Here is a 19,906-nt window from a genome sequence, read left to right as displayed (position 1 = left end):
GCGGAAATGTCCGTTGATACCGACAACCATTTTCTCACTGATTGAAATGGAAATAAAAAAAAAAAACAATTGGCTGTGTTTTAATGATTCAAGTGTGAATAGAAATGAACCAGTGGAAATAATAAATGTACCAAAAAAAAAAAAAAAAAAAAAAATGGCTAAGCTTTAATAATGACGTCCACAGGTTGGAATACAAAAGTGAGCAAGAGACGTGTCTCACAACATTTTTCTTAAAAAGTTAAACCTGGTCATGGTCAAAAACCTGGCCGGTCATTATGAATAATTGGTGTCGCGGTAATATGTTTTCACTTGAAATTTTCGCAGGAGGCCACTTTAAATAACGTAAATCAACTTTGAATTGTGTAACTCCCTGAAATGCAAACAACATTTGGCTGAAAATCTTTTACAAAGAGGGGAAACCCCTACAGCCTTCCTAAGTAGTTTAGAGGAGTGGGGCGGGGGCAGGAGAGGGGGGGGGGTATAAAGGAAGGAGAATGTGCGCTGCTTGGCTGCATCCAACAAATTGTTTTCTGCTGCGACGAAACATTTCTTCCCCTCACGGACGAGCAACATGCAACATCTGAATCGCGTTAGGCTGCCTGCACACAAATACGCGGGGGCCGCGGCGTGCATCAACGATCGCTAACTGATAACACAACAACAGTCATTTGCTTTTTACAAGAACGCAGAATGATAAAACAATCGCATTTGAAACCGCGATTGCGTTGTCCAATCACGCGTCTCCGAGCCGTTGACCACAGGTCGGACTTTCGATTGACATTTCTCTCGGCAACGTCTCCTCACAAATGCGCCGGAGCAGCTCCACACGCCGGACCTGAAATATAACAAACGACTTGACACGAAAGGGCAGTCGTGATGTCATAGCGGAAGGACTTCAACTATGCGCGGCATGTTGAAGTGCGTCGGAAAGTGCTGTCCGTGGTGCTGAAGCGTATCGCCCCAAGTGGTCCCTGATGTGCAACTTTGATGTAATTAGTGGCGCAATGTCGCGTCGCAATGTCGGTCAAACGGCAAAAAGAGAATTTCAATTCCTAAAAAATGAAAATGAAAACGTATCGAGCGGACGGGTTTTCGTGTTTGTCAGTCCGTTTGGTAGTTCGCCGGCTCCTTTCTGAATCGGCGTAAGACAGCGAAGAGAAATATTTTCATTTTTCATCGTTGAATGAAAAATGTCAAGTAGTTTTTAATGTTAATTTCCTCCCCAAAAAATTGAAAAATAAAATAAAAAAAAAAAAAGCCAATTCAATTAATCAACAAGAAAACTTTTCGCTTTCACACCAAATGGATATAATTACCCGAATGAATTCAACGTATTCTACGAGCTCACAAGCACAAAATCTCACCTGCATCAAATATTCGGCCTTCACAAGCGTAATAATATTTATTTTTGATTGACACCGAGAGATTCACTTAACATATGTTTATTATTACAGTCGTCGTTTTGCGGTGGTGTAGCACTGCATCATACCAAGAGCTGGTTCTAATATTTTGATTCTCTCATGTCACTAAACAAATTAAAATGCCTGTCACTATGATGCAGTGCAGATTTACACCATACACAACCCAATAAATGATATTAAAAACAGAAGAGAGACTAACACGATGGATTAAGACTGGAGAAAACACAGCAAGTCTGACCTATTCATCTATCAGCTGCATCACAATTCACTTGGAAAAAAAAAGGGGGAGGCGGATACGTTTGAAAAGATGAGAAGAAAGCGATATTGTCTGACAATGTGAAAAGGAAATTAAACAAAGCCGAAACCAGACAGAACACCTGGATTCTTGAACGGCGAAATGCGACGACTCAAAGTTAGAAGCGCCTCGGGCAGATGTTGATCTTGACATTTTAAAGCTTCTGATGATCCAGGTAAAGAAATCGAGAGAAGATGAGAGGAACTTGATAACAGCTCATACACCTACAGTGTCTTTTGGCTTTTCACATTTTTCGACACGAACGAAGTTTCCAGAACACTTTTCAACACATTTTAAAATAAGTGAAAACTAATATTAACAGGAAAGAGCGGAGCTGACCCTTCATGCTCAGCTTGGGAGCTTCGGGCGGCGGGTGAGGGGAGGGGACAGAAAAATGAGTGGGAGGGAAAGAGAAAGAGGGGTGTGTCAGTTCTCCAGACCCGCCCCCCTCCCCACCAGCACCATTCACACACACACACACACACACACACACACACAACCAGACGCACACAGTTCTTCAAAGCCGAGTGGTCTCCATAGACATCCAATCACACTAAGAGATGACGCGCGTGTGCGTGTGTGTGCGTTTGTGAGTGTGAGTGTGGAAGAGGGTCTGGGGGGTTTCGGGAGCAACAAATAAATAAGGTGAAAGCAGAGACGGGGCTCAAGTCCGCACAGCTGATAGAGACGGGTAGAGAGCGAGAGAGCGAGCGAGGGGGAGGAGGAGAAGGCCCAGAAAAAGAAAAAAAAACAGAGAGAGAGAGAGAGAGAGAGCGAGCGACAGAAGAGAAGCAACGCGCCGCTCGGAGCGCTCACACTCGAGCACGAGAGGCGCTCAAGTCACTTTGTGAAGAAATTTGGATTCTTTCACCTCACTACCCAACTTTGTTTGGCATTTCGGAGGACATTTCACAAGAGCCATTTTTGCGCCCCTCAAATGTGACACAGACAAAGTCGAGAGCATCGTTTGACTACATCGTATCCATCTTGTGGAACGAGAGGAGAGTGCACCACGTGTGTGGACCAGAGTTTAAAACCCTCAAGATAGAACTTTCTGCGTATTAACAAGGATTTTATTGGGTGAGGGGAGGGAGGAGGGGGACCTGGGGGAAAGTATTGGACGAGAAGACGGAGCAAAGTTGTGCAGGCTGCGCATGATTTCACTTATGGACGTCCAAACATTCCGACAGAGCTCGTGAGGAATAAACAGCGAAGCAAGTCCAACATTCTGGTCCCGTTACATCGTACAGCTTCTTGAGATTTAAACACCGTGAGTCGGAGGTTGCGGGCGCCCCCGAAAGAGGAGATTGGTAAGCACGGGAGGGGGGCCTCTCCCCGCTCTTGTACCCTCTCCCTGCCCCCCAGCTCAGCATGCCCCAGCCCCCGAGCACCTCCACAGCTCCGCCAGCTCCACTACCATGTGTAGATGGACAGTGACACAAGGTGCACCGGTCGCCTGGCTCTCCTCCCGCCGCCGCCGCCATGCAACCCCGCCGCACCTCCTCTCCCTCGTCTTCCTCCTCCTGCTGCTCCTGCTCGGACCGTGCTCGTCCTCGCCGCTGTCTTCTCCCGCACCCCCGAGGTTGGGCCAAAGTCATCACGGCGGAGGAGGGAGCCCCCCTCGGCCTTTGGCCCGGCAGGCATCCTCACCGCCGTCCTCCTCACCAGCACCTGTGCACGCCTCCTCCGCCAGGTTGCCACGGGCGACCAACCTGTCATCGTCGTCGTCTTCTGCCGCCGTGGCGGGCCGCCACGTGCGCAGCAGCTACAACCATCTGCAGGGAGACGTGCGCCGGCGGAAACTGTTCTCCTACCAGAAGTTCTTCCTCCGTATTGACAAGAAAGGGAAAGTCAACGGCACCAAAAGTGAGGACGACCCTTACAGTAAGTTATCTCGGTTGTTTTAAAATAACTTTTTCAATGAAGTCCAAGCACACGACCAAAGAAGCGGGTATAAATAAAAGCAGGAAGACGTTGAGATAATCCACTGGATCCAATTAAAAAGGAAGTCATCCATCTTTGAGGAAACATCTTAAACACAACGATCATCATTTCCTTCATGAGAGACATTGATTTTTTTTTTTTCCATTCCGCCATCTTTCGCAGTGGTTCATTCCCTCCATTGAGTAAATGTGTCCGTTATGTTTGTAGGATAATAGCGCATTGAAACTTTTGACTCAAATGACCAATTTTCAGACATGTAGCAGGCGGACAATTCTTGAGGTGCTCGATTTGTTGCTGATCGACAGGAAGCCCCAAATTGTGGCTCATTCGAAGCTAAACGTAACGTGACGAGGCCAAAATGCTCCTTTTATGAGCAGATTGCTTTACATAACTTGTGATTTTGGAGGAACGCGGGGGGGGGGCTTCCTGAGCACGTGCTCGACTCAGGCCAAATTTTAAGCAGTAGATAAACCACAAGACCGAAAGTGAACATCACGGTACTGCGTGTCTGTATCCAACATGGTAACGGGGGGACGGCGGGGTGGGTGTGTGTCTTCACATTAGTCACACACATCGCATTGTTTAATGAATCCGTCTGCGGCGTTGTACAAGCTTCTCCTGCTGAGCACGCGGACACACACACGCACACACTTGCAGATACACGCGGGCACAGGGAGGCCAGTCTGGCACATGGCCTCCATATGGCCAAGTCGACTTTTATTAGGGCCTGGACCAGTGTGAACGTGCGCGTGTGTGCACGTGTGCGTGTGCCACTCAGACACCAACCCTCTGCCAGACATGGCTGAAGGAATTTCAATTAGCGTCTTTTCCACCCCTTCTTGCCTGCAGTCGTACGCACGCACGCGCGCAAAGCGTGCTCGATGCGTGCAACAAGTCACTGATGCCAGAACAGCATCAGGTCACGGAATTAAGAGACCCAATCCATCATGTAGTTTGTTTTCAGGCCAGATAGAAAAGTACAAGATAAATCAGATCTTATCGCAGCATGATCACCGATATATAACGTTGTAACCTCACGTTCTACAAGTGGGAATGATTTGGCGATCAGGGAGGAATCTCTCCGGGATGAATCATGCTTTGACATGTTTGCACATCTGCGCACAAGCTTGCGATGTATGTTTATGCTAATGCACCACCTCAAGCTATTTAGCAGGCGCTCCAAACAAATCAAAAAAAAAAAAAAACGCCGGTACAGTATATCCCCCGAGTGAGAACACTGATATTGTGGTGATGTTTCACATGATCATTCAGCACGTGACCTTTTCTTGACGTGCGCGCACATCCGGACTATGTTGTCAATTAGCTTGTTTGGGAAAAGAAATAGAGATACTATGTATATATGCATATATGTAAGTAACAAGCGATGCGGCCGCCGCTGCCAAGTGCTTCAAAAGTCCGCGTGTAACTGTAAATGCAAAAATGTGTTCTTTTGAATCCGATTTGTGCTCATTAGAAACACATGGCCGGGTGAGGCGGCGCGAGGCAAGCGATCACACACACACGCACGGTCATGCACCGTACCGCATCTCAGGTGTTGAGCCTCCACAAGTGGAGCCAAGTGCTTATTTGGAGTTTGGTTTTTTTTTTCCCTTTCTTTTTCAGTGCGGTTATCAAGCTCTCGTAGTCTGGCAATGTTCAGCCGGGTCGGCTTGCAAATGGGCGTCATTAGACGGAGTCAGAGGTGATGAAGACGTTTTAAGCTCAAGGGTCACGAATCTCCTCCAAGGCTGCATTTTTTATTTTTTTTTCCTAATCATGTCACAGTGAAGATAATGACATCACTCCGGCGTCTTCTAAACATGCGACCATTGTGATGAAATTATTTCAAAACAAGAGTCAGCACTGACTGGGTGATTGCCGGCGAGGCTGAAAACTTGCAGTCATGGCTCAGATGTATTAAGACCACTGGTGGGAAGTAATTAAAAGACAGCTTAAATAGTGGAGGCTCTTATGTTGCCCTTTAGCGGATGTTTTTCCAGCTCGACACTAATTACACCATTATGCCCCCTAACGCCCCGCCCCCACCTCCACCCGGGTTGACCCTTAGCTATTGACCCGCAGTCAGGAAGATGTGTTAATGGCAAAGTCGCGCCATGTGTCGCATCACTTTTGAAGCAAATGCTAATTTTACAATATGCATAATGTGAGAATGTCAAAATGACATTCAATCGAATACAATAAAATCCATTCAGAAATTCATAAAAAAAAAAAAAAAAAAACATCCTACATTGTCCATCTTCCTGAAATGAGTCCCAGTTGTCCCTCTTCTACATTTTTATTCCGTTACAACGCCGGCCCACTTCGGCCTTCTCTCCACTTGACGAGCGTTTAGGGTTCTCGTGGGAAAACGTATCAGTGCGTCCCATAAAGAAGAGTTATGAGGAGCTACGGGACGCCGCCGAGGTTAGTGTCAGCGTTGCTTTTGCTTCAAAGTTACTTTGACATCTTCATGGACTCCCCTCTCAGTAAATTAAAGTGGTGCGCAAACGTCACGGACAAGCCCGCTCTGAAAATACTGAAACCATCAGAGTCGTTCAAAAGCTGCCAAAGTCAACAATTACCTTCAGCTGCGCTCTGGAAACACGCGCTAAACCGAAACTACCTGCACGCTTCCTCCAACATTTGCTCCTCTGAAACCAACCAGGAGGCTTACGGAATATTGACTTTTATGTTACCGACGATGTGCAGCACATTAGTCAAGTTAATAGAGTGCTGAGAGACAAACACTGACTTGAAATGTGCACCATAATCGATGAGATGATTGATTGATAAGAATTCTATCAATGGTTATTGATTGAGTTAATCTTAAAAGAAACAATGGGGGGGGGGAAAAATGGTATTCTTTTTTTGGCGGTAACAACAGAAACATACAGGAAAGTATTTGGCATGGATCAGTCTAATCATCCATCTGACAGTTTTCACCTGAAAGTGGAAACCAAATTAAACACGTTACAAAGCTTATAACATGCGGTACTTGCTTTGAAGCAGAGCTGATGTCTGGATCAAATTATGCCACTTCATGACCTCTTTTCTTTTACTGGAACCCACTAAACAATCACCATTTAATATGCGCCGCGAAAAAAAAAAAAAAAAAGCTGCACAACACTGATCGCCCATTCGAGTAAGAAGGTTTTGTGGTTTTACAGAAACTAACGTGCAGACGCTTTGCTTAAGACCGCCGAGTAAAAAAATGAAGGATGGCTTTTAAATTCGCCTCATTTGGAAAAGATATCAAATGATGAGTTTTGTGCTTAATAATGCATCAATTGCCTAAAAACTCTTGTCTGGTCAGGATGGTTTAAAGTGCATCTGACTTTCAATGCTGCAGGCAGCCCAAAAAAAAAAAAAGAAGAAGAAAATTCTGAGGCGCTGTTGAGGAGTACTGAGGACGAGACTCAGATAGAAGCAGAAGTAGATTATTATGCCAAACAATGTTGAGTTGGTGGGAAGTCGTTTTATTGTTTATATTATGCTCAAGATTCTTGCAGACTATCATCATAATGTCAACAGACAGGATTGGGAGGAGACATCTGATATTAAGCCCCCACCAAAAAAGAAAAAAAAACGGATCTTCAAATCGGGTTTTAGGACTGGAATGGTGTATTTCACCGGTTATTTGACGGGTCCGTTGGATTTCGGAGCGCAGTAGCATGCGCAGGTTCTCATTCCTGATGTTTTACAGGCCCGTTGAGTCGATTTATAAACGGCGCCCTTTTGGATTCTTGGCCTCTCATGACAAAGCCTCGACAATCTCAAAATTTAACATTGTCAGAAAAACAGATCATCCACTTTGGCAACAAGAAGTCAAAGAGATTGGGGAAAATGTACAATTTATACAGTGACTCGGAACATAACCACAGTTCTAAACGAGCGTAATCCTTTTACCATTCCATTACTCGTGGTGGCAATTCCGACTAAATTTGTATACGCTAACGTGCCACGCCTTGCAGAAGCTTCGACTTGCCCACTTGTCTGTCTCACCGCATTGAGAGAGTAACACCGAAAGTGTCATTGTTGGGTTACAAAGTGGAGTATGTGAAGCGGCACAATTAATGGCCAGTAAAGCAGCGGGAGGCGAAGAACAGCATCTGTGATGGATCACATCCAGGGCTGCTGCCATACAGACACCATGTGCTTCCCACTCTCCGACATTCCCTCACCGTCGGAACGCCCCCGCCTCATGAAAGTGAGCCTCTTAATGGAGTCATCAAAGTTAGCGCTGAGGGCTCCGAGTTAAGTCCAGGGAAGCATCTGGACAACCGGCCTGGAAGAACAGAGCGACCAGGAATGCCAGCTAATTAACCTGTCTCACATCTACACTGGATGTGAACACTGGCCATGTTTAATGACTTTTTTTTTTTTTTTTAACATGTCAATTTTGTTGAAATGCACAAAGCCAGTGTCAAATTATTTATTCAGCATGTGTTTCATTTACATTCTAATGCTTGATTTTTATTTTTTTTTTTCCTGTTCAGGCTGCGAGAGCTTTGATGTCAAAAATGTGCAAATTCAAGCTGAGAAACGGCAGACCCTTAAAGATTAGCATCCACGTTAAAGTAATAACAGTTTAACCAGAACTGTAAAAAAATAATAATGGGGCATTGTGTCGGAACGGGGTCAGGTGCCGACAATTTTTATGAATAAGGCCGGAGGGTCGAGGCCGGAACTGTACCGAGATCGCGGCCAGAGGGCGGGGGACTGAACGGCAAAAAAGGGTCAAGTGCCCAAATTTATATAATTTACCAGTAATACATTTTCCGAGTCGGCCTGTATAAGATCTGATAAATTAGCTTTTTCCAAACAGGCAGCGTGGGGGGAATAATGTTAACATTTGCGGAAACGTATATACTCGGCCAGAAAGTTGCTGGTTCGTCAGATTTGTGGTGTAAAATGACCAGATTTCTGCAGCTGTGAGCTTAGTGCCAACACCTCTTACCGCAAGAGGCATTTGAGGGGCGAATGAAAAATGTGTGAAATGCAGATGACCGTCACAGCACATTAGCTAAAAACATAACTCCTGCCGTGGAAAGCCTGCGAAATGTTTGGACAGAAACTGGCAGCTTTGGCTCTTTATCATGTTACAAAGTCAACTGTGGCACAGGACTGGCAATTCCTCCGGTGGTCACTTTTTTTTTTTCTCCTTGAACCCTCTCACTTCTCTTCACTATCAATTCTCTATGAACAGAAGTGGACTTATGTTGTGTTTCTCCCAAGTGCTTTAACATGTTCTGTATGTGACATAACTGGCAGGAAGGTGATCGGAATTTAGACACTCAAATTTTGCAATCCAACTACCAATTGCTTTTGACCAGCAACGTCTGGAATTTCAAAGCGAGGCATTTTGCTCATATGATTTTGTTTTGTGTGGTTGTGGAGCAACCGCACTTTGTTTTTCTTTACTTACCGCCGACAGATTCAGAATCCCACAAAACATGGGAAAAAAAATGAAACAACTGAAGCGGCCAACAATGAATCGTGGCATATTGTGTGTCAAATACAAGAATGGTCGGCACGAAAAACGATCTTCAGCATCAGAAAATCAATCAACTGTTTAACGTACATCGAACTGCAAAGTTGGATTTGAGACCCAACGACGCACATGGCATGTTCATGTATTATGAGGTGTGTTTGGCATTGTTTTGCTGAAATGGGTTTTGCATTCTTACAAACTCCTTTAAAAAAAAAAAAAAAAAAAATATATATATATATATATATTTTTTTTTTTTTTTTTAATTTATTTATTTTTTTCTTTCAATTATATAACCCGATTGCTGCAACGAAAATCGAAAATTATGAATGAACCAATCAAGTCTTCAGGGTACCTTCAAATGACTTTTTCTCCGTTTGCGGTCTTGAAACATATTACTCATTCTCAAGACACCGACTACATTAGCTATGAATTTGAATACTTGAGTAATTGTGCCATATCACAAACAAAAAAGTCCAATAAAATGTTACTCTGCTAATAAATCTCAGTTCATGTCAGATATTTGATGTGGTTGGCAACAAGTGGAAGCCTCCAGCTCCTTTTCATGGTAGCAAGCGGTGTGTATTTAGTGGAAGATGTCTTGCCATGCTTTTTCTATTAGGTGAACCTTGAGCTAGTTGTGCTTTTTCTTCGCCTGTAAAAACACCGATAATTAAAAAGCCGGGCTGTGATCCAGAGGACACATGGAGGGAGTTCATGGCCCCTTTCAGAAATAAGACCACATAACTAAGTATGTCAAAAAGACACAATGTTGACTGGGCCACAAAATAATTTTTTTTTTTTTTTTTTTTTTTAAATTGCAAAAATATTTTGCGTACGTGTTTCACATGTGGCGTCAAGAGTGCCGTTGCAATCCAAGCCTTTTCGTTACGACCTGGATTTTGAATGCTGCTCCTGGTGACAGGCTCATAAAAGAGTCCTGTTCTTTGGTCCTCTCCAAACCACATCAAACGGAGTGGGCGGGCGCTAGAACAGGTGGAGCAGTCTTTAGCGCCTCACACACACGGACCCGATTTTGACACGTCATACAAATGTCTGCCGTGCTTTGGCACTTCCGAACATTTCAAGGCTGAAGGATGAAATGTTTTGTGGTCTTTACCTCGCACGTCACTTTGACGAATGGGCTCACCGTGCAAGCCGACGATGTTTTTTTGGATCGACAAAGATACACTTTTATAGATGGCGATATAAGGATTGGACCGGTGTCAAGACACTTTGGGGACGGTGATTAACTAAAGCAAGCCGGAATAATAGTTGACATATGTTCTCTTCTTATCACCGACATCCCAGTTAGTATTTGAAATACGTACATTCAAACATAGTTTGTCGAAAATCATCAACATGGCGGGGGGGCAGGGGGTGCAAATTTTTTCCTGAAGTTTCAGAGCGGAATTTATTAACTTGTTGCCATCACACAAATCATCCAGACTGAAGGATACAAATTACTGTCTAAAAAAAAAAAAGGAGTAGAAAGATACGAAATAGGCATCTGGGGAAGATGCACGTAAAAACGCACATTTGACTTAGCAAAACGGTTTTGAATTGAAAACCGATTCTTGTTACACTCGGTTTTATCTGACTTTCTCTTGTTCTTTCAAACAACGACAAAAAGGCCAGAGTTGTATTCTTCGGTAGACGTTCACAATACTACCAGTTCACACTTACATTAAAAAAAACAAATCAATAAAAAATACTGATTGGCGTACTCATTCAGTTTCTTTCAAAACCCCAAATCCAATCATGTCAATAAACTAGAAATTGATCTCCCCTTTTCCTTTTTTTTGTGAGAATGTTCACAATGCTGACAAGGAGCTTAACCGCGACAAAAATCAATTACTTGACGTATGACACGAGTATTCGTCACAGCAATCTTATTTCTTTCACACACTCATGGCGCTATGAGAACTTCAGAAACACTTTCAGATAGACCTGAATAAAAATGTTATTGCTATACCATTGAGTGCTTGAACCAGCGTGCTCCGTCATGTCAACGTGTTGTCACGCGCCTCATCGCTCGTTTTAATATTCTTGAAAAACCTCTTCTATTTGCTACAATGAGAATAATTACTGTGATTTTTATTCCTCGTAAACGGTTACATCATCACCGTAGCAACGGGTCGAACGAAGTGACTGACGGAATCTGTTTTTGACGTTTGATCTTGGCAAAGAGCATTGGAACCCGAAAAAAAAAATAAATCACTTATTTAGTTTTATTCTGTACTTTTTATTTCCATCGAAGCCGCATTTTTAAAAAAATTTTTTTTTTACTCCAGTTCCCCCCTGCTCACTATGGTTTGCCTGTAATGTTGCTTCCTACAGCCCCCCCCCCCAGTTAATCCCCAGAAAGCCCCGTTAGCTTTATGGCATGGTGTAACCGACTTTAGGATGAGAGAAGAAGGCGCCGCTGACCACTGCTTCAAGCAATTATTGGCTCAGGCTTGAAAACTGATACGCACGCGATGACCTCTTCCCAGCCTGGCAGCCGGAGCGCCGTTCATGTGCTTGCCTGCCGACATGCGCTCCCCTGGCCAGAAAAACAAACATAAGACGGAAAAATGTTTTTTCCTGGCCTACACCTCGGTCCCAGGGTGCGCAGCCAGCGAGCAAAGCGGCGAATGAGCAAGGGCGCAAGAGGCCGCTCTGAAGTCCGACTGTAACATCGAGAGCCAAGCTCGAGACCGTCGCGAGACTGGGGCTCACTTGTGAGGAAGAAAGTTAGGTGATTTTTTTTTTTTGAGGCACAGAGTCTGAAGGTTTTTGCAACATTTTTTGGAATCATAGAAGCCTGCCATGGAGATTGTACAAATGCCAAAAATGAATTGGAAGGCATTTGGCTTTCACCTCCCTCTTCAAAGGTTGGAGTGACATTGAGTTTTTCTTTGCGAGTAACGAAGGTGGCACGCGACAGTTCAGTTGTATTTAACTTTTTTTTTAAAAAATACATTTGCACTGCTTCTTTTGTCAACTTTTATTTAAGTACATTGAATTTCAAGTGAAGTACATTTTAATTGAAATTTCTGAATAATGTTACAGTGCCTCAGCATCAATATTAAATGTACTTTCTGAACACTATGGCTTACGACGCCGCTGTTGGTGATGATGGTGCGACTTAGAGAGTCAACTATTTTATTTGGAGGAGGTATTTGCTGTGAAAGGTTCGAGAACCACGACTTTGGGCCAGCGAAACGTACACATGCATCGAAACACGCCACAAGTACCACAAGTAAAGACAAAACAGTCCTCACAGTCCGGACATCGCAGAGCCCGTTTTCAGTTCGAGCATATCAACACAAACGGTTCCTAACGCATCTAGCTTGTGCTACAATTTCTCGACTGTTCAAGTGACGGACAAAACACGCAAGGACACGTCGTGCTCAATAGATTGTTCGGACCTGATTCATTAGAAAGTGAAAAAATATATTAGGTTAAGGAATTTGACATGAGGGGAAGGTTTAAGAGGAAGGAAAATGGTCAAGTCCCGGCAATTTGCGTAACTACGTTCATGAGCATGTCGTGTCGCTGTGTAGTTCCTCGGAAAGTTTTCTGCATCACAAAAAAAAAGCAAGGTTCATATGGCGACTAAAATCTGCATATTTTATAAAGGCATCACTTTTTAATCTCATTGAAAAGCAATATTTTGGAATAAGAAATTATTTTTAAAAACCTGTGTCGTCATCTGACTGGCTTTCTGTCCACCAGGTATTCTGGAAATCAAGTCGGTGGACGTGGGAGTTGTGGCCATCAGGGGCCTCAGCAGCAACTACTATCTGGCCATCAGCAAGAAGGGAGAGTTGTACGGCGCGGTGAGTTTCGAGCCTAAAAAGCCCTCTTTCAAAATTAAATATCATATTTGGCCCACGTGAATACTCCAAAGTGCACAGCCCGCAAGGTGACCCGGATTAATTTCCCTTTTCTGCTTCGTCTCTTTATCTCTTTATATGCAATATGATTAATTTTCAAAATAAGAAAAACCAAAAGGTGTTTATTTTAAACAAGCCTCTAAATCATTGACAGGAAAATAACATATAATTGGTGTGGTTTAGGAGTTTTGAACTAAAATCAACTTTAGTCAAAGCTGCAATTAATGAAAAAGCGACAAATTGCTTGGTGATAATGTCACAAACAAATCAGAATCAGTGGACTCGGAACATTTCAATTACAACCCCAATGAACTCGTCATACCAACCATGTCAACAAAAATAAGAAATTTTACCTTAAAGCCAAGTTGTCGTGGCATGATGATGAATTCCTCCTCCGTTTGTGCACACTGGAATTTAGTTTAGAAGCAAGCCCCTCGCTCAAATCCTCATCTGGGCAAATGTGGAAAGTGTGTTAGCAAAACTACTGCTCATGAAAGTTCATTTACATGAGACAGTTGTTTGTGGTCTTACTTGTGTGCCCAAACGTTGGCAAAAAAAAATACATTTCCACGCAACAGTGTAGAAACACGCGCGTAAAATAATCGTTTAAACATCACAAACATATTTCGTATTTGACATAGGTTGCAGCAAGACCTTTACCTTTCGTTCCACGATCATTTCCGCTTTCAAAGGAGAATTTCAAAATAAATTAGGAAACGCTTTGACTGTTGTGAAAGAATTTCAAAATAAAAGTGAATGAGAAGCGTCAACTTTAGAACAGAATTTTAGAGACCTGATTAGATGAATGTTAATGAAAAGAAAAAGGTCAACCGTAGATTCATACAAGAGCTCAATCAAATAAATGAAAGCATTTTAATGATGTTACATTAATGTATGATGTATTTCTTTATTTATTTGAGACATCAACGGGTAAAATGCAAAAGCCTCGTACCTGACAGGTCAAAACCCTGCCACAGTTTGTTCTTTTGTTTGTCATGGTTCTGCTTGAAGCACCTGCATTTTAGCCGTCAATATAAAATAGCCGGAAAATAGATAATTCACTTGTATATTCAGCTACTACCATTCTTGTAACAGAATTGTCGCTTCATGTTCAACTAAGCAGGCCCACAAACACTAATTTGTAATTTATGAGTAAACTGAAACAAGATTGTCATCATTTCAGAATACGGTAAATATATTTGTGGGCGTAAAATTGTTAGACTTTTAGATTTCTATTGTGGAATATTCACTTTGACTCAATAAAGGCCGGGAAAAATCATATTGGCGACAATTAGGCTTTTGCTGACTCAGAATTAGAAGAGAAAGAAAGAAAAAAATCAAACCAATTATGGATATGTGCGTACACTCCATAAAGAAAGATGGTTGATCTTGAAACCGTGACATTTTGCCGGTCTACCCAATATTACGGCTCGTTGTTTTATGTCTAGTGCCAAAACATTTTTTTTTTATTCAATGGGCCCGCAACAGGAAGTCAAGTTAGTCAATGTGAGTTGTCTCCTTTCACAGGAAACACAATCCTCCACCTTCTCTATTCTTCCCTCAGTTCCTTTGGGGGGAAGGGGGGTTGTATGCCTTGTTTCATCTCTTTTCTCCTCCGCTCATTCTCCCTCCCTCACGATAACAAGAGGCAACTCTCAGCGTGTCTCTGCGGAGCAGTGGCGGCGGCGCAGATGAAATGACACCCGCTAGAATAGAAAAAGAGGCATTCTGTTGTACGCCCCCCCTCCCTCCCCTCCCCTTCCCCCAAACCAAATTCCCATGACGTGGTCTGGTGCTCGGCTGCAACACAAGCCGCACTCGCACAGGCCTGAAGGGATGGCATTTGATTACACTCGATGGCTCTGCAACACTGACTTCTTTATCCGAAAGGCATCCAATGAAATCATTGTTTAATTCTATTGCCAGATTAACACACGCAATTAGGATCTTAGAGTTCGGCATGGTTGCACTTCTATTGTCACTGAAAACCTGCCGTAAACAATGCTTGATGAAGCCAACGTGAGCCATCGTCTTCATTTCACGTCACTTGCTATCATCCTGCACGCACAATTTGAATTGATAAACAAATTTGTTGTATGAGGTGCATCAAGATAAGCGTATTTTTGCATCTTACATGTTTTATCTCTTATGTTGTCAAATTATGTGATTTTCAGATGTGGTAAAACAGCTTCCGGCAGTCTGCATGCTTTTTAGTGATTAATGGCTAAAAACTGTTTATTTGCAGTTTGGTGAATTTCCTTTGATTTGAGAGCCAAAATAAGGCACAGTGGTCCCTCGTTATTTCGTGTTTCACGTTTTGCAGTTTCTGTGCTTCACGGGTTTTTCCAAACTAAAAAATTTAAATAAATAAAGCCATATGGGCAAATTAAAAAGTAAAATTATCAATAAAATAATGAACCAGAAATAATTGTCGTTTCTATTTCAAATTTACTGTGCAATTATTTTGTGTGAGATACATCTTTATATAGAGTGCCCCCCAAAACGTTTACTTACTCTTTGGCTGCACATTATGAAATGTTTGTTTTCTTTCGAGAACTGTTTTCCTTCTGTCATTAAATGATATAAATTGTAATGTTTTCCTTTCATATTAGTCATTGAAGTTGCATCTCTGTCAGTAACAATCACACAAAATATGTGAGGAAAGGCCAGTCAAAGAGTGAGCACAATTTCAAAGCAATTATGCTCATTTACCAAAAAAAAAAAAAAAAATAATATGACAAATGACAAATGACAAAATGTACAGAAAACTATTCCAAATGACAGCCACTGAGAAATGTGACGCGATGGCGCATCCTTTCCACCTTCACACCTGTGCCTCTCTTCCACAGAGGGACTTTGGGCCGGACTGCCGCCTGATCGAGCGCATCGAGGAGAACAAGTACAACACATACGCTTCGGCGGAGTGGCGCAACAAGAGGAAGCACATGTTTGTGGGACTCAACGCCAACGGCAAAGCCGTGAGGGGCAAGAAGACCAGGAGGAAAAACACAACCACTCACTTCCTGCCCATTGTGGTGCATCCTCGGTGACGGGACACGACGCATCCAAGCTTCAACCTGCAGACTGCTGAGCATCCGGGGAAGGACTTTGTTTGGAGGGAAATCTAAAAGACATTCCGCATCAGTCGGATGAGGACACTTCTATTTTTTAAAGAAAGATATATTGCTATACAATGTGTATAATATTTTTGGGGTCTAACTTATAAAAAAAAAACACGCTGGCACAGTAGGAAATATGGGAATATTAAATAATGTGATCAGCAACTTGATGGAGGAAAAACGCGAGGAGGTGAAAAGTGGGAGGTGAGCGGTTGAGAGAGAAGCGAAGCAAACATTTCTTTGAATTTATTTATTTTGTGGAATATTTAACAGAAAGAACAAATACATGCTAAAAAGACAATTGAATGTCTTTTTTTTTTAATCATTTATGCTTTTCTTTTTCTTTTTTTTTAATACTCCTCATTTTAAACCTGAATAAATATATAAATATATTTGTGTTTAACTTTCATCGAGTAATTTGTATTTGTGAAATCCCACCAAATTTTGTATCCTAGCGAACATGAATCAGGTTTCATCGATTCCGAACACATCAGAATTCATTAGAATGTTAAAAAAAAAAAATCTCCGCGAGTTTCAGTGATCGATGCAAAATTTGCCAGACATGTCAATCATACCAAGACACACCAAAAAGTCTCAAAGACTCTTCCAGAAAATTGAACAGGAAGTTGGCCATTTTGGTTTGAAGCAGCCAGATGCTCATGCTATGAGGGAATTCACCCAAATGAGCTCCAATCGGTAGCAAGGACATACAGTGGACTGATGACGAGCGGCCAAATTGACAAGCGCTTGCGCCAAGGTGGGCGGAGCATGACCATGTCCGTCCTGTCCAAACCGTATATAGCAAATATAACATGTCACAAAGTCGCGATATGGATCTTTGACGTCTTTAGCCGTCAATGGCAGTAAATGAGTTCATATCATTCCAAAAATGTGCTCCTCATAACTGACACCAATCTGCAGCCACATGCTCCAATTTGTGCAATTTTTGACTCAATTTGGATGGAACAATCGTATACACGTCTTCTTTCCTGACAAATCGACAAAAGCACGCACACACACGCACGCGGGCAAGTTGTAGCACACGCGTGCGCGCGCGAGTGCGTGTGCATCAGTGTGGTCTAGCAGCTGGAAAAAAAAAAGCCTCCTCCTTGACCTTACTTGTCTGAAACCTGTTGCCCCCCCCCCCGAGACAGCAGGGCATATGGCGTAACGTAAATATCACCCTCTTGTTTATCGCCTGATTCTAATTAACTATGATGTCATGTTTTCTTAATCTTCTGTCAAGTTCTTCGAGCCGTCCGTGTCATGTGGTTGCTGTCCGGGTCCTGCCATTTCTCTCGTTTACACCCCCCCTCCACCCCCCCCCCCCCCCCACCACCCTCCATGATTCTTGTCATGCCTTAGTGAGGCTCGGACGAATTTTCAACAATCAGACCTGGAGCGAGGTTATTATTATTACACAAACTTGCAGCCTTCTTCTGCCCAGGGCGGCAGTTGTTGTAATTTGCATCCATCACTTTTCAACTGTGTGCCATCTGTTCGCCTCTCTCTGTCGCTCTCTCTACGTGTGCGTGTGTGTGCGCGTGAGTGTGCAATGGAAGTGAACTCATCCTGCTGTGTCTGTGACTGGGGAAAAAAAAAAAGATGGGAGGATTCAGGTTGTGTGCTTCGGAATCTGTGCTCATGTCCGAATGTGAGTTAAGTCTGATATGTCGGAGGGGGCGCTTCGAATTTCCTTTTATCCCCATGAGGAAAGCGGCTCTTTGTTTACATGATTACTTGGGTGTTCCATAAACGACATATCAAGTACAATTACTCTGAAATGAGTTCAAGACACCGAGCCACCCACACCCCGTTCCCACCATTATAAAGTTCAAGGGCAAGCAGTCCGAAGCCAAGGTACACATTAATAAGTTACGGTTACGTTTACATGACGTGAAAAATATTCTGCTGCTGCAAAAAAAAATTGTGATTGGAAATCATGGAAAACGCATGGCAGGCAAGTCGTTGGCGATGTTACGTTCTAAAGGAAATGCATACACATGTGCACCACATGAGCCACTATTTTTTTTTTTTTTTACCTGTGTGTGTTTAAAAACTAAAAGAGTTTCGGTTGAAGCAGTATTTCCCAAAGGAAACCATACAAAAATTGTTGTGATTTGTCGTCCAAAGCGAACTGTTCCCAAAACTTGCTTTAACGGTGAAGGATTAAGGAAACGACTGTTTCCTCGATTTTGAACCATGCGGCTAATACAATGGTGCGGCTTTTCTGTGGATTTTTCTTTCTTTTTTTCTGAAAATACGCTAAATAAATGTCAATTTTCTCTCTCTTTGGTCTGTTCTGTTTTTATTGGCAAAGTTGTTGCCGTGTTAAAAGGCACTGTTTTAACAATCGCTTTATGTACCTTTATGTGCATTCACAGTACAAAGTCATTCGGCACATGCACGAAACAACAAATTTTTTTTCAATATAGAAAACTGCGGCTTATAACCTGGTGCGGCTTGTAGTCCGGAAAATCATATTTGCAGCACCCAGAACCAACATTTGGCCACTTCCGCACAGACGAGCCGTATCACAGGTTGAACACTGCGAAAATGAGAAATGAAAAAGCAAAAACACATTTGACCACTTCTAAAATGTAACAAAACCAAAGCACACCAACAGCAATTTATGATGACACATGACGCGACATTTCCGGTTCTACTAAAAGCCGGAGAAAGACATTCTGCTAATTGGGGCCATATAAACTAAACGCTAAGTAATAATTGTGCAGGTCTTTTTTTTTTTTGCCGCATGACGACATATTTGTACAGACACAGTTTATGGGCTGCTGTTTGTAACCTTAAAATATTGCAAGTCGGCAAACTGAAGACCTCGAATTGAGTAAACATCCCTTAAAAGTGGTCCTTATTTGGACTCAGACGACAGTATTCGGTGCAAGCTGTTCCACTTGTTAATTGAGGGAGCGCTTAGAATGCGACTCGAGTAAGCCGCATGGTGTCCCACGTGTGGACTTTTTGGAAAGATCAGTGCAGTTTTATTGCGAGAGCAAAACGACTTTATGTGCTCTTGCGTTGAAGCGTAATGCACAACAAGGCCTCGCTTTCCACATTTATTTGACGCAGATGTTCCCCGCCGACTGGTGAGTTGCAAATGCGCGCGTCATCCACTCTGGAGATGTGTTTCTGGAATCCCTGTGCCAATGTCAGTTTTGCGGCGTACTGCTCGGGTTGTGTTTGGTTTGTTGAGGCGTGCGGCGAGGTTCAGTATGCGGTTTGTGTTTTGACGGCACCACCATCTATCGGGTCTGTGTCGCAGCGCCAATGAAACGTACACCGGCGGCCTTGCGTGTTCGCGGCTGCTCTGTTTGCCCTCGGAGTCCTGCGGCTGCGCCGGCCGACCACAGAGGCAGCTGTGAATATTTGACTTCCTACCGAAAGAAAGTCAAAGATGAAGAGAGGACCTTCGAACTTTACGAAGCACTTTATTGGTTGGCTTTCGTTTTTTACGGCAGGGATGGGCAACTGGCGGCCCTCGTGCTACATTCTGAATGGCCCCTTGCTTAATTCACCAAAAGGAAAGAAAATAAAATCTTTCTTTTTATTTATTTGATTGATTTTCACAAAACAAAATGGTTCTTCCAAAAATATGATGGAGGTCTTTCGGTGCTGCTGATGACGTCACACTTTAATCACGTATTTCTCAAATATATTTCTTTGCCTCTGTGGGTTTTTTAAAAAAATTTTTTTTTTACTCCTGGCTGTTCTATTTGCACATTTTAATTCGCTAAATAAAA

General features: G+C 42.9%; 1 protein-coding gene and 1 long non-coding RNA gene across 4 annotated transcripts; one reads left to right on the top strand and one right to left on the bottom strand.

Moving 5' to 3' along the window:
• Positions 1–2,409: 2,409 nt before the first annotated feature.
• fgf10a (fibroblast growth factor 10a) lies at positions 2,410–16,540 on the top strand. The gene is made up of 3 exons (XM_088280749.1): positions 2,410–3,600; positions 12,869–12,972; positions 15,879–16,540. Exons 1-3 carry the CDS (start codon positions 3,135–3,137, stop codon positions 16,077–16,079), a joined length of 771 nt encoding a protein of 256 aa, XP_088136875.1. The 5' UTR covers positions 2,410–3,134; the 3' UTR covers positions 16,080–16,540.
• LOC148319284 (uncharacterized) lies at positions 12,250–18,680 on the bottom strand. Of its 3 annotated transcripts, XR_015839702.1 has the most exons (5): positions 18,602–18,680; positions 16,050–16,153; positions 13,383–13,479; positions 12,834–12,936; positions 12,250–12,712 (listed from the first exon to the last, which is right to left on the bottom strand). It is a non-coding gene; the product is annotated as an uncharacterized LOC148319284 (long non-coding RNA). The 3 variants fall into 3 exon arrangements; XR_015839704.1 differs by lacking the exons at positions 16,050–16,153; positions 18,602–18,680 and adding an exon at positions 13,690–13,733; XR_015839703.1 differs by lacking the exons at positions 16,050–16,153; positions 18,602–18,680 and adding an exon at positions 13,561–13,666.
• Positions 18,681–19,906: the final 1,226 nt, after the last annotated feature.

The sequence above is a fragment of the Idiotropiscis lumnitzeri genome, chromosome 18, assembly GCF_059441095.1.
Source record: "Idiotropiscis lumnitzeri isolate Australia: NSW breed Sydney's pygmy pipehorse chromosome 18, RoL_Ilum_1.0, whole genome shotgun sequence".
Lineage (NCBI taxonomy): Eukaryota > Metazoa > Chordata > Actinopteri > Syngnathiformes > Syngnathidae > Idiotropiscis > Idiotropiscis lumnitzeri.
The sequence above is the reverse complement of the archived record's forward strand: the minus strand, read 5'-3'. Positions and strand labels throughout refer to the sequence as shown.